This window comes from Electrona antarctica (assembly GCF_951216825.1).
Source record: "Electrona antarctica genome assembly, chromosome: 10".
Lineage (NCBI taxonomy): Eukaryota > Metazoa > Chordata > Actinopteri > Myctophiformes > Myctophidae > Electrona > Electrona antarctica.
Genome location: NC_136791.1, coordinates 32540399 through 32555398, shown reverse-complemented (window position 1 = coordinate 32555398; position 15000 = coordinate 32540399). Strand labels below are relative to the sequence as shown.

Here is a 15000-nt window from a genome sequence, read left to right as displayed (position 1 = left end):
TTATGATGAGTGCAGCTCATCATAATATAGTTAGCAGCTTTAACTCATCATATTATGATGTGTGCAGCTCATCATAATATAGTTAGCAGCTTTAACTCATCATATTATGATGAGTGCAGCTCATCATAATATAGTTAGCAGCTTTAACTCATCATATTATGATGAGTGCAGCTCAACATAATATAGTTAGCAGCTTTAACTCATCATATTATGATGAGTGCAGCTCATCATAATATAGTTAGCAGCTTTAACTCATCATATTATGATGAGTGCAGCTCATCATAATATAGTTAGCAGCTTTAACTCATCATATTATGATGAGTGCAGCTCAACATAATATAGTTAGCAGCTTTAACTCATCATATTATGATGAGTGCATCTCAACATAATATAGTTAGCAGCTTTAACTCATCATATTATGATGAGTGCAGCTCATCATAATATAGTTAGCAGCTTTAACTCATCATATTATGATGAGTGCAGCTCAACATAATATAGTTAGCAGCTTTAACTCATCATATTATGATGAGTGCAGCTCATCATAATATAGTTAGCAGCTTTAACTCATCATATTATGATGAGTGCAGCTCATCATAATAATAGTTAGCAGCTTTAACTCATCATATTATGATGAGTGCAGCGAAATATAGATGAGTGATGTATATTTCGCTCATGTCAAGATATGGCTTATTCAAATCTAATTACAGAATAAGTAACAGTTGTATTGCTTTTAATAAACTGTAGGCTATACGGTCAGTTAAAAAAAAGCATATCCATTATTATTCAGTATTATATGTGGACAGGAATAAATGTTATTTTAAAGTTTAATTCGCCTATTTCTTCTGCGTGAAGACAACAAGCACTACAACTTTTCTCCCGAGCAAAACTACTACGACAGAGAAGTTTTTCCTGCACTAGTTACAGAAGCTCGTAATTTCTACCTACACGTCGCTATTTTTGTGGCCGTCGTAAGCCCGACCGTTCTTCCCGCCTTCGAGCTTGTTATTATCTTAGCGAATTCCTTTGCTCATTTCACTTAAATAACCATGGTTACCTTGTAAGTACAAAATGTTGTGTACATTAAATACAATATCCATACTGATTGATATGGACAGATGTCTAAAAAAAAGTAAGCTCTGGCAGAGAAGTGACGCGTGCGTGTGTGCGATAACGATGCAAAGCGAGGGTAGGGTATAGTTAGTTAGGCAGAAAAAGTAACGCAATAGAATCAAACCACTTGGCAACCCAACTACAATACACACATATGTCTCATGTGCGCTACACAGATGTGTTCTGCGTGGGACGTCCATGAGCCGTGCGGGGGCGCACATTAGGGGGGACATTGCTCATAAATGCACAGAATCTGTGTGTGTACGCGCATCTGTGCCATACAACACAGAGATTTCATTGAACTCTGAGGAGTGCATAGCATCTATAGCGTTAGCGTGTGCGTGCGTGCGTGCGTGTACAAGAGAGAGAGAGAGAGAGAGAGAGAGAGAGATTGACAGAGAGACAGAAAGAGGGCAAGGATTCCTACAGTGGGCATATGGGTGGCACAGAATCATTGGCTGGGACATTGGCACGTCTGTCGTCTCCATAAGCTGTCCATGTGTGGGCACCAAGATAAAGCTGCGTGCGTGCGTGCGTGCGTGCGTGCGTGCGTGCGTGCGTGCGTGCGTGCGTGTGCGTGCGTGCGTGGGGGTGTGTGTGTGTGTGTGGGGGTGTGTGTGCGCAAGTGTGTGCGATACATTTCTAACTGTTCCACACCTTACACTTAGGAAATGAATTCAGTGAGGTTTGCTTATGCTTCCACTGTTCTGAGAGTTGGCCTGACTATACTGGCAAGGTGCCTGTTTATGTTTATGCTTGTGTGCGTTTGTGTGTGCGTGCGCGTGCGTGTGTGTGTGTGGCATGCGGCCATACAGATGCATGCACAGTGTGTATGCATTGGCATGAATAAAAATGTGCATGCTGAGTGTGTACTTTCTATATTGTCAGGGGTGTGGTTGTGTGTTTTTGTCTACCTACAGTATGTGGATTTCTGGGTGGTAAACACAGTGTAACTCTGTGTGTATGTGTTAGCTGTGTCTGGGTGTGTGGCGTGCGCGCACATGTGCTTGCACGTACAGTCTGGGCGGGGCCTTGATTTTCATTTTACAAAGAGTGTTCCATGCACAATTGCTGACACACTGTGTGTGTGCGTGTGCGTGTGGCATGCGCAGATCTCTAATCAACAATCATGCGATTAGGATTAAGCAGCAAACAACACCATATGATTTTAGACAGGTCATTTAGTAAATGTCTGTGCGAGTGTGTGTGTACACCATTTAACTGCACTGGATTAAATAGAACACAGGAAATAGCCCACCATCTCTTTCTCTGTGCCTCACACCAAGCCCCCAGTTACCACGGTAGAACAATGAAGCGGCAGTCGCCTGGTGGTCAAATTTCAAGTGTCAATCTGTACCGTTGACAACTTTCACAACTTTTTGTATTTTTTTGTGTACAGACGACCCTCGATTATACTAACCGTAGTCGGGGGTTGTTTCCGTAGGATTCCCCCTCCATTCACTCCTGTTATAACCATGATCTTAACACTTTTTCTCTGAATCTTTTCTCCATCCATGCCTGGATTGGCAAATTGGCGATATTTGGACCTCAATGACAAATCTTCGGTGTCCCGCGGTTAGCATATTAACGCTTCTAGCAGCACCACTAGTTCCGTCCTGTAGAATCTAGAGATATATTATAAGTCTATGGTTCACACTAGTATTTTGGTGTCATACTGTATGTGAACGAGCGCCGATCTTGTATGACGGAATAGCTGTTGCCGGCAAAACCACGTCACCCAAGTCAAAATGCCTGCATTGATATCACTGTACGTAAGTGTAAACTTATGTCATGCTGTGCCATGTGTGTGTCATGGCATTTAGATGATGGGTTGTTGCCTCTAAGGTTGGATGATAGAAAGTAGTCTCGGGGCGTATTTGTGTGTGCCTATGGTGTGTGCGTGCCATGACGTTTAGACGATAGGTTGTTATTGCTGGCTGCAATGCTGTCCCATTGGCCTAGAGGTCGGCTAGAGGCCAAAAGTGTGTGGTTGCCTAGATACGAGGCAGCCAATCAGGACCATAGGTCGCTACTCCAGCAAGTGGGCGTGAAAGCCAAGGAGAGAGAAAATAGACCAGCTGTGCTTACACACCAGCTGGTAAAAAAGGGGGGTGAAAGATGCACAACGGAGACGGCGCTAGTTTCACCTGGCAGTTAATGATACTCGTGTCATTCTTGTTATATTTTGTGAGGTGCTTCTCCTTCCTAATCGTCCTGCGACTCTGTTTGCCAATGGAGAATGGCTCTTTTTTAATCCAATTGCGAGTAGTCTATGTAGACCTATGTCACTAGGAAGATACACTGTCACTACAACTGCTACTGCATGTTATGTGCCTGCATGTCAGACACCCACATTTCACCAAGTCCAAATGTTTATTACATTAGCTACTCCAAATGAGAAAGCTTTTAGTTGAAGAAAGCTTGATGCCCCTTGGAGCACTCACAGTATACATTACTGTCAGACATGGTCAATCTATCTTGCACATCCACTGTCTCAAGAGTTTGGAGAGTGACGGATTGTGATTGTAAAAGCAAAAGTGAACTCTATCTAGAATGTCTATAGAATATCACCTGTTGCATGAGATGGATTTGCGAAACCTGTGTCCTTGCAAGGCTAAACAGCTCTACACCAACAACGGCCATGTACACACCACCTACACACTGACATGTACACACCACCTACACACTGGCACATGTACACACCACCTACACACTGGCACATGTACACACCCCCTACACACTGGCACATGTACACACCACCTACACACTGGCACATGTACACACCACCTACACACTGGCACATGTACACACCACCTACACACTGGCACATGTACACACCACCTACACACTGGTACATGTACACACCACCTACACACTGGCACATGTACACACCACCTACACACTGGCACATGTACACACCACCTACACACTGGCACATGTACACACCACCTACACACTGGCACATGTACACACCACCTACACACTGACACATGTACACACCACCTACACACTGACACATGTACACACCACCTACACACTGGCACATGTACACACCACCTACACACTGGCACATGTACACACCACCTACACACTGGCACATGTACACACCACCTACACACTGGCACATGTACACACCACCTACACACTGGCACATGTACACACCACCTACACACTGGCACATGTACACACCACCTACACACTGGCACATGTACACACCACCTACACACTGGCACATGTACACACCACCTACACACTGGAACATGTACACACCACCTACACACTGGCACATGTACACACCACCTACACACTGACATGTACACACCACCTACACACTGACATGTACACACCACCTACACACTGGCACATGTACACACCACCTACACACTGGCACATGTACACACCACCTACACACTGGCACATGTACACACCACCTACACACTGGCACATGATGCTACACCAGATTTTCGGCCACAGGTGCTTACCAACGTCCATCAACACTGATGTCTGGTGTGGAGCAGTGTTATTTTTTATTCTTATTCTTTTGAATAACACACCATTTAGTCTTAGTCCTGTTTAGTCTTCTGAAATCATTTAGTCTTAGTCTAGTCTTAGTTGAATCAAAAACCATAGTCTTAGTTTTAGTCAACAATTTGCACTGGTGTGGGGGGCTTTATTGTCAACAGAAAACAATTATTGCAGAGGCATTTCTTCATTCATAAAAGACAGCATCTTATGTCAGTGCCAAACTCTGTGTGTATGTGTTATAGCCATGAAACACAAATATAAATTAACTGGGCTTTTATTTCGAAACACTGTTTTCAGAGACACTCAGCAGAGAATGTTCATTTCTCTCTCCCACTCAAGTCCCACACACCTAGAGAGATGCTAGACGGTCTTAGAGCTGCAATCCAGAACCTTTTGCAGTGGATAAAACATTATTTTTAACCAATCTGTATTGTAGAGTATTATTAATATATTAGAACTAACAATAACTGCAGTAGGTGGAGGTGGTCTCCCTACTCTTCTATTGAATTTAGATTGTGTGTTCGCATAGGATCACTACTGATTTACAAGAGATATTGCCTGAAGAGAGTGTGTGTGTGTGTGTGTGTGTGTGTGTGTGTGTGTGTGTGTGTGTGTGTGTGTGTGTGTGTGTGTGTGTGTGTGTGTGTGTGTGTGTGTGTGTGTGTGTGTGTGTGTGTGTGTGTGTGTGTGTGTGTGTGTGGCGTGCGTGCGTGCGTGCGTGCGTGCGTGCGTGTGTGCGTGCAAAACTGCCTGCATCGGGCCTGCAAGTCCTACGGTGGATAGTGGTCGAGATGATGTCATGTTTTTCCATGGTTTCGCCCCTTGACAATGTCCTGTGCACTCTGACTGGAGTGGACAAACACGCACACGCCAAGGACACACACTTTGACCTGCAATCAGTCTGCCTGTGTGGAATGAGTGAGCCGGGATGTGCTGGATAGGTGGGGTTTATACAACACATCCAGTGGAGGGATTCTCAACCTTTTCAATTTCAAGGAAATATAGCAAGAATCTACAACCTCACAATGCATCATGAAATGCAATGCGATGAGAGTTTGTGACATGTTGTGGGTGTTGATCTTTTGGCACGTGACGCCATTGTACGACTGGACTGCATAATGCTAATGTACCATAGTGATATTGTGATACTAAACAGATTTTGACCGTTTTTTTATTATTGCCTCTGCCCTCTCAATGTCACTCTGTCCTTCCCTCGCCCCCGTGTGTGTATGTGTGTGTGTGTGTGTGTACGTGTGGGTGGGTCTATCCCCTCCACCCAGCTAGCTCACTTCCTTGTTTACTCTAGCACTCGCTTACCAGTCATCTGATATCTGTAGAAAAATAAACTCCACACTAACCCTCTCACCTCCAAAGACAAACAAACTTGACACCAATGTCTAACCTTAAAAGACAAATAAACGTTACACATGTACAGTATGAGCATCCAACGTTACTGGCCTGATGGTTTCCTACAATCTTCAGTGTTCATGTATTAATTATTATGGGTCCATTTGTAATACAGTGGTTCCCTTATGGGTCTATGTGTAATACAGTGGTTCCCTTATGGGTCTATGTGTAATACAGTGGTTCCCTTATGGGTCTATGTGTAATACAGTGGTTCCCTTATGGGTCTATTTGTAATACAGTGGTTCCCTTATGGGTCTATTTGTAATACAGTGGTTCCCTTATGGGTCTATGTGTAATACAGTGGTTCCCTTATGGGTCTATTTGTAATACAGTGGTTCCCTTATGGGTCTATTAGTAATACAGTGGTTCCCTTGTGGGTCTATTTGTAATACAGTGGTTCCCTTGTGGGTCTATTTGTAATACAGTGGTTCCCTTGTGGGTCTATTAGTAATACAGTGGTTCCCTTGTGGGTCTATTTGTAATACAGTGGTTCCCTTGTGGGTCTATTTGTAATACAGTGGTTCCCTTATGGGTCTATTTGTAATACAGTGGTTCCCTTATGGGTCTATTTGTAATACAGTGGTTCCCTTATGGGTCTATTTGTAATACAGTGGTTCCCTTGTGGGTCTATTTGTAATACAGTGGTTCCCTTATGGGTCTATGTGTAATACAGTGGTTCCCTTATGGGTCTATTTGTAATACAGTGGTTCCCTTATGGGTCTATGTGTAATACAGTGGTTCCCTTATGGGTCTATGTGTAATACAGTGGTTCCCTTATGGGTCTATGTGTAATACAGTGGTTCCCTTATGGGTCTATGTGTAATACAGTGGTTCCCTTATGGGTCTATGTGTAATACAGTGGTTCCCTTATGGGTCTATTTGTAATACAGTGGTTCCCTTATGGGTCTATTTGTAATACAGTGGTTCCCTTATGGGTCTATTTGTAATACAGTGGTTCCCTTGTGGGTCCATTTGTAATACAGTGGTTCCAAAACTTTCCAGGTTGAAACCCAAAAGAGAGATTAGGGGCTATATCTTGCGCCACCCCTTAACCCTTATCCCTAAACTAATTTGCCATTTTTTACTATTTTAAAAACCCTTTAAACTAGTTCAAATAGCCGATCTACAAGCTCACAATGTCTCGATGTAGATCGGCTAGTTGAACTATTTTAAAATGTTTTTCAAAAGTAAAAGGAATAAGGGATAAGGGTGGCGCAAGATGGAGCCCTAGATGTTTGCCTGGGACCCAAAGTAGTGAACATCTACAAGCGCACAACGCAACGTGCATGCACACACACACACACACACACACACACACACAATATATTTAACACCCTGACAAGGCATTACAAGGTACAACAGATACACTAGTGGTTCTCAATGTGGGGTCCAGGGACCCCAAGCGGTCCTTGAGGGGTTTTCCGGGGGGGTCCGCAGCTAAATGGTTGGTAACTGAACTCTGAGATTGTCCCCAGGTCAAGGACATGAGAACCACTGCAGTAGACAGTGACACCTTGTCCCCAGGTCAAGGACATGAGAACCACTGCAGTAGACAGTGACACCTTGTCCCCAGGTCAAGGACATGAGAACCACTGCAGTAGACAGTGACACCTTGTCCCCCAGGTCAGAACCACTGCAGTAGACAGTGACACCTTGTCCCCAGGTCAGAACCACTGCAGTAGACAGTGACACCTTGTCCCCAGGTCAGAACCACTGCAGTAGACAGTGACACCTTGTCCCAAGGTCAGAACCACTGCAATAGACAGTGACACCTTGTCCCCAGAGAACCACTGCAGTAGACAGTGACACCTTGTCCCCAGAGAACCCCTGCAGTAGACAGTGACACCTTGTCCCCCAGGTCAGAACCACTGCAGTAGACAGTGACACCTTGTCCCCCAGGTCAGAACCACTGCAGTAGACAGTGACACCTTGTCCCCAGGTCAGAACCACTGCAATAGACAGTGACACCTTGTCCCCAGAGAACCACTGCAGTAGACAGTGACACCTTGTCCCCAGAGAACCACTGCAGTAGACAGTGACACCTTGTCCCCCAGGTCAGAACCACTGCAGTAGACAGTGACACCTTGTCCCCAGGTCAGAACCACTGCAGTAGACAGTGACACCTTGTCCCCAGGTCAGAACCACTGCAGTAGACAGTGACACCTTGTCCCCCAGGTCAAGGACGTCAGAACCACTGCAGTAGACAGTGACACCTTGTCCCCAGAGAACCACTGCAGTAGACAGTGACACCTTGTCCCCCAGGTCAGAACCACTGCAGTAGACAGTGACACCTTGTCCCCCAGGTCAGAACCACTGCAGTAGACAGTGACACCTTGTCCCCAGAGAACCACTGCAGTAGACAGTGACACCTTGTCCCCCAGGTCAGAACCACTGCAGTAGACAGTGACACCTTGTCCCCAGGTTAGAACCACTGCAGTAGACAGTGACACATTGTCCCCAGAGAACCACTGCAGTAGACAGTGACACATTGTCCCCAGAGAACCACTGCAGTAGACAGTGACACCTTGTCCCCAGGTTAGAACCACTGCAGTAGACAGTGACACCTTGTTCCCAGGTCAGAACCACTGCAGTAGACAGTGACACCTTGTCCCCATGTCAGAACCACTACAGTAGACAGTGACACCTTGTCCCCAGGTCAGAACCACTACAGTAGACAGTGACACCTTGTTCCCAGGTCAGAACCACTGCAGTAGACAGTGACACCTTGTCCCCCAGGTCAGAACCACTGCAGTAGACAGTGACACCTTGTCCCCAGGTCAGAACCACTACAGTAGACAGTGACACCTTGTCCCCAGGTCAGAACCACTACAGTAGACAGTGACACCTTGTTCCCAGGTCAGAACCACTGCAGTAGACAGTGACACCTTGTCCCCAGGTCAGAACCACTGCAGTAGACAGTGACACCTTGTCCCCAGAGAACCACTGCAGTAGACAGTGACACCTTGTCCCCAGGTCAGAACCACTGCAGTAGACAGTGACACCTTGTCCCCCAGGTCAGAACCACTGCGGTAGAGAGTGACACCTTGTCCCCCAGGTCAGAACCACTGCAGTAGACAGTGACACCTTGTCCCCAGGTCAGAACCACTGCAGTAGACAGTGACACCTTGTCCCCAGGTCAGAACCACTGCAGTAGACAGTGACACCTTGTCCCCAGGTCAGAACCACTGCAGTAGACAGTGACACCTTGTCCCCAGGTCAGAACCACTGCAGTAGACAGTGACACCTTGTCCCCCAGGTCGGAACCACTGCAGTAGACAGTGACACCTTGTCCCCAGGTCAGAACCACTGCAGTAGACACTAGACAGTGACACCTTGTCCCCAGAGAACCACTGCAGTAGACAGTGACACCTTGTCCCCAGGTCAGAACCACTGCAGTAGACAGTGACACCTTGTCCCCAGAGAACCACTGCAGTAGACAGTGACACCTTGTCCCCAGAGAACCCCTGCAGTAGACACTGACACCTTGTCCCCAGAGAACCACTGCAGTAGACAGTGACACCTTGTCCCCAGAGAACCACTGCAGTAGACAGTGACACCTTGTCCCCCAGGTCAGAACCACTGCAGTAGACAGTGACACCTTGTCCCCCAGGTCAGAACCACTGCAGTAGACAGTGACACCTTGTCCCCAGGTCAGAACCACTGCAGTAGACAGTGACACCTTGTCCCCAGAGAACCACTGCAGTAGACACTGACACCTTGTCCCCAGAGAACCACTGCAGTAGACAGTGACACCTTGTCCCCAGGTCAGAACCACTGCAGTAGACAGTGACACCTTGTCCCCAGAGAACCACTGCAGTAGACAGTGACACCTTGTCCCCAGGTCAGAACCACTGCAGTAGACAGTGACACCTTGTCCCCAGGTCAGAACCACTGCAGTAGACAGTGACACCTTGTCCCCAGGTCAGAACCACTGCAGTAGACAGTGACACCTTGTCCCCCAGGTCAGAACCACTGCAGTAGACAGTGACACCTTGTCCCCAGAGAACCACTGCAGTAGACAGTGACACCTTGTCCCCAGAGAACCACTGCAGTAGACAGTGACACCTTGTCCACAGAGAACCACTGCAGTAGACAGTGACACCTTGTCCCCAGGTCAGAACCACTGCAGTAGACAGTGACACCTTGTCCCCCAGGTCAGAACCACTGCAGTAGACAGTGACACCTTGTCCCCAGGTCAGAACCACTGCAGTAGACAGTGACACCTTGTCCCCCAGGTCAGAACCACTGCAGTAGACAGTGACACCTTGTCCCCAGGTCAGAACCACTGCAGTAGACAGTGACACCTTGTCCCCAGAGAACCACTGCAGTAGACAGTGACACCTTGTCCCCAGGTCAGAACCACTGCAGTAGACAGTGACACCTTGTCCCCAGGTCAGAACCACTGCAGTAGACAGTGACACCTTGTCCCCAGGTCAGAACCACTGCAGTAGACAGTGACACCTTGTCCCCAGGTCAGAACCACTGCAGTAGACAGTGACACCTTGTCCCCAGAGAACCACTGCAGTAGACAGTGACACCTTGTCCCCAGGTCAGAACCACTGCAGTAGACAGTGACACCTTGTCCCCCAGGTCAGAACCACTGCAGTAGACAGTGACACCTTGTCCCCAGAGAACCACTGCAGTAGACAGTGACACCTTGTCCCCAGGTCGGAACCACTGCAGTAGACAGTGACACCTTGTCCCCCAGGTCAGAACCACTGCAGTAGACAGTGACACCTTGTCCCCAGGTCAGAACCACTGCAGTAGACAGTGACACCTTGTCCCCCAGGTCAGAACCACTGCAGTAGACAGTGACACCTTGTCCCCAGGTCAGAACCACTGCAGTAGACAGTGACACCTTGTCCCCAGGTCAGAACCACTGCAGTAGACAGTGACACCTTGTCCCCAGGTCAGAACCACTGCAGTAGACAGTGACACCTTGTCCCCCAGGTCAGAACCACTGCAGTAGACAGTGACACCTTGTCCCCAGGTCAGAACCACTGCAGTAGACAGTGACACCTTGTCCCCAGGTCAAGGACGTGATGTAACCTGACCGGCAGCTTTAATGGCTTTTCATGCAGACTGGCACACCGAACACACAGGTTGAGGATTAGGTCAAATCTGGTCTGTATTGTTGCATTTTAGCCAAATTACTCCTCGCTCATCTGTGATAATACGGTAGGTGCACAGGCGTGCATTATGTGTGGGTTTAGACACACACACACACACACACACACACACACACACACACACACACACACACACACACACACACACACACACACACAAGTTGTTTCCAGATTGTCTCACTGCTGGCCAGCTTAGAGGCTCAGGATTATATTGAACCGCAACTTGTATTGTTGCATTTTAGTCAAATTACTACACTCTCATCTGTGATAATAGGTATACGTGCATGCCCACGTGCACACCGCGCGCATACACACACACACACACACACACACACACACACACACACACACACACACACACACACACACACACACACACACACACACACCCCGCATAGTGTGTGTGTGTGTGTGTGTGTGTGTGTGTGTGTGTGTGTGTGTGTGTGTGTGTGTGTGTGTGTGTGTGTGTGTGTGTGTGTGTGTGTGTGTGTGTGTGTGTGTGTGTGTGTGTGTTTATTTATGATTTAGAGACAGGTGTTAGGTTTTTCCATTCAATCCAGAAGCTTTACACTGTGGAACACCTGCATCACTGCTGCTAAATAGTCATCATCTGTCAACATATTCATCTCTCGGACATCATTTACAATTTCTGCCTTTAACAGACGCTCTAAACCAGAGCGACTTTACAATAAGCGGCAAGGTAAACGCATAATCATGTCACATATCCCACCCACAGGTATTTGCTATGTCATAACACACATTGCCATGACACTGACATGTACAGTGTACACTCACAATCACCAAATTACAGTACACCAACATTGTTCTTGTGAAACACTATTTACCATAATGAATGAAGATCGCTATTCAGTCACAAACTGAACACATTCAATTACAATCAGAAGTTTATTTTCATTACTGTACGTCACGTATTTATTTTATTACATCTTTTGTTTTTCTTGTTTTACTAATCTTTTGTTTCTCCCTGCACTGTTATTTTCCTTTTGTAAATAAACAAGGTAACTGGAGGTTTTTGGAGCTGGGTTGCGTTTGGGCGACTTATACATATTTGTGTGTGGATGTATTCATGTATCTCCACCTCAATATTGTCAGAAGGTTAAGCATTCCATGTCTTTGGGAATGTTTTTTTCACCTTTTGTGTCCCTGGCAGGCAGGGGAATATTGGGTTTGAGTCCCTGGCAGGCAGGGGGATATTGGGGTTGAGTCCCTGGCAGGCAGGGGTTGGGTTTGAGTCCCTGGTAGGCAGGGGGATATTGGGTTTGAGTCCCTGGCAGGCAGGGGGGTATTGGGTTTGAGTCCCTGGCAGGCAGGGGGATATTGGGTTTGAGTCCCTGGCAGGCAGGGGGATATTGGGTTTGAGTCCCTGGCAGGCAGGGGGATATTGGGTTTGAGTCCCTGGCAGGCAGGGAGATATTGGGTTTGAGTCCCTGGCAGGCAGGGGGATATTGGGTTTGAGTCCCTGGCAGGCAGGGGGATATTGGGTTTGAGTCCCTGGCAGGCAGGGGGGTATTGGGTTTGAGTCCCTGGCAGGCAGGGGGATATTGGGTTCGAGTCCCTGGCAGGCAGGGGGATATTGGGTTTGAGTCCCTGGCAGGCAGGGGGATATTGGGTTTGAGTCCCTGGCAGGCAGGGGGATGGCAGGCGGGGGTATTGAGTTTGAGTCCCTGGCAGCCAGGGGGATATTGGGAACAGAGGAAGTAGGCTGTCCCCACCCTGAACAGTATATGCACTATCATGGAGACAAGCACTCAAACACACAAGTGCACACAAATGCTTGTATATTTTTACTTATATACACTCTTACAGTATGTTTTAACAGCGGGAGACCTTAGAGACCAACGGCGAGCGTCGCTTGAATTTCATTGGCTATCGCCCAATCGTCCACTATCGTCGGGCGACATCGCCCAAAAGATTAATTATTTTTCCTCCGCCCACTTTTCGACCATCACCTGTTCGCCTGCTATCACCTCTATCGCCAGTAGTTGCCGGGTCCCATTGACAAATAATGCACTTCCGGAAAATTCGTCTGGCAGTCGCCCGCTGTTAGATCTCTAACCATGTCAATATCATAATTTTTGATGATATTGACTTGTTTTTGATCCTTTTGGTGAGAATAAAATGGCCCAACTGTATAAATGGTAGAGTTAATCAAATCAAATTGAGGATGGGTTGGACGGGGGGGCACCCATAGCATTGGTGTGTTGTTGAGAAAAGTGGTTAAAGCTTGTTACCTCTTAAACTAACACTGCCCTTGCATATGACCTTACATTTATGAGCATCAAATCTGTATTCCTCATCCAAACGATTCAATTATGAAAATTAAAACTGCACAAAATGCCCCCAAAAAAACAGCCAAGTACTAATTTATGTTATGTAAAAATCTCCCTTTGCTTCAAATTAGCATCAGAAACACCAGACTGAATCCAATGCAGGTCACAGAGTTACAGCTAATAACCACTTGAACCCCAGCATGCCTATTCTGTGGGGAACATTCACCAACAATATCTTAAGTTGTGAGCTTGTAGAGCTTAGTGTTTATTGGTAAGAGGCCACCTGGCTGTCCTGATGGACCGGCCTGGTGCGAGCAACCCTTGACTATGCATCCATTTACCACAAACACACACCTGCTTTATCCGCAAGTGATACTCCACTTAAATAAGAGATTCAGCATATTGCAAAATATTTAGAGAAACAAACAAAGATAGCATATACTGTATGTGTTTTTATTTATTTTTGTTTGTGGGTGTTATTAACCAAATATTAAAATTTTGAATTGTGCAGTTTTCCAAGAAGTGAAAGTGATAAAGAAATATGACGGAACGGAGCGAATCAGTCTGGATTCCAGGCTACGTTAATTAGTCCTTTTATATGAATCGATCATTGTGATTGTATTATTTTCAGCTGGCATTGTTTACAAAACAACTTCAAGGCCTACAGATTTAATTCCCCAAAACTTGAAAGTGTCTATATAAAAATACTATGTGTGTGCGTGTGTGTCTTTGCTGTGGCCGATGATGGTATCTGTGTATTTGGGACTTTGATGTTTTGCATTCTTCACCATGGCAGCTTGAAAGCAGGCCAGGGTGAATACATATGAAGAAGTTGCACATGAAAAGAGGAGGGAATCTTACTCATGCAAATTGTTTTTCGCCCCCTTTCCTGTCGGTGGATTTATTTGTAAACAAAAGAAAATAAATAGCCTGCTGTTTTATCTAGAGCCGCTATCACATGAATGCATTCTAATCGGGCCGTCTCTCTCTCACCCGTTTTTCTGTTTATCTCTCTCTCTCTCTCTCTCTCTCTCTCTCCCTCGCTCTCCCTCTCTCTCTCTCTCTCTCTCTCGCTCTCGCTCGCTCTCTCGCTCTCGCTCTCTCGCTCTCGCTCTCGCTCTCGCTCGCTCTCTCTCTCTCTCTCTCTCTCTCTCTCTCTCTCACCCGTTTTTCTGTTTATCTCCCTCTCTCTCTCTCTCTCTCTCTCTCTCTCTCTCTCTCTCTCTCTCTCTCTCTCTCTCTCTCTCTCTCTCTCTCTCTCTCTCTCTCTCTCTCTCTCTCTCAGTTTGTTTCTCGACCAGTACAGAGCTAGCCTGGTTGAAGCTATAAGAAGACTGCTGCGACCCAACGTAAGTTTGCGTTATGTACTGTACATTAGCCTGTGTGTATTTGCCTTTGTGTGTCTGTGCGCGCACTTATGGTGTGTGTGTGTGTGTGTGTGTGTGTGTGTGTGTGTGTGTGTGTGTGTGTGTGTGTGTGTGTGTGTGTGTGTGTGTGTGTGTGTGTGTGTGTGTGTGTGTGTGTGTGTGTGTGTGTGT

General features: G+C 46.6%; 1 protein-coding gene across 2 annotated transcripts in view; it reads left to right on the top strand.

The window, feature by feature from the left end:
* camkmt (calmodulin-lysine N-methyltransferase) overlaps positions 1–15000 on the top strand; it is a 131315-nt gene that overhangs the window by 104299 nt on the left and 12016 nt on the right. For both annotated transcript variants that reach the window (XR_013791003.1, XM_079512662.1), the window contains exon 9: positions 14748–14811. Coding sequence is in view for 1 of the 2 variants with exons in the window: in XM_079512662.1 (XP_079368788.1) it covers positions 14748–14811 (64 nt within the window). In the remaining variant the exon portion in view is untranslated. The remainder of the gene's footprint in view (positions 1–14747; positions 14812–15000) is intronic.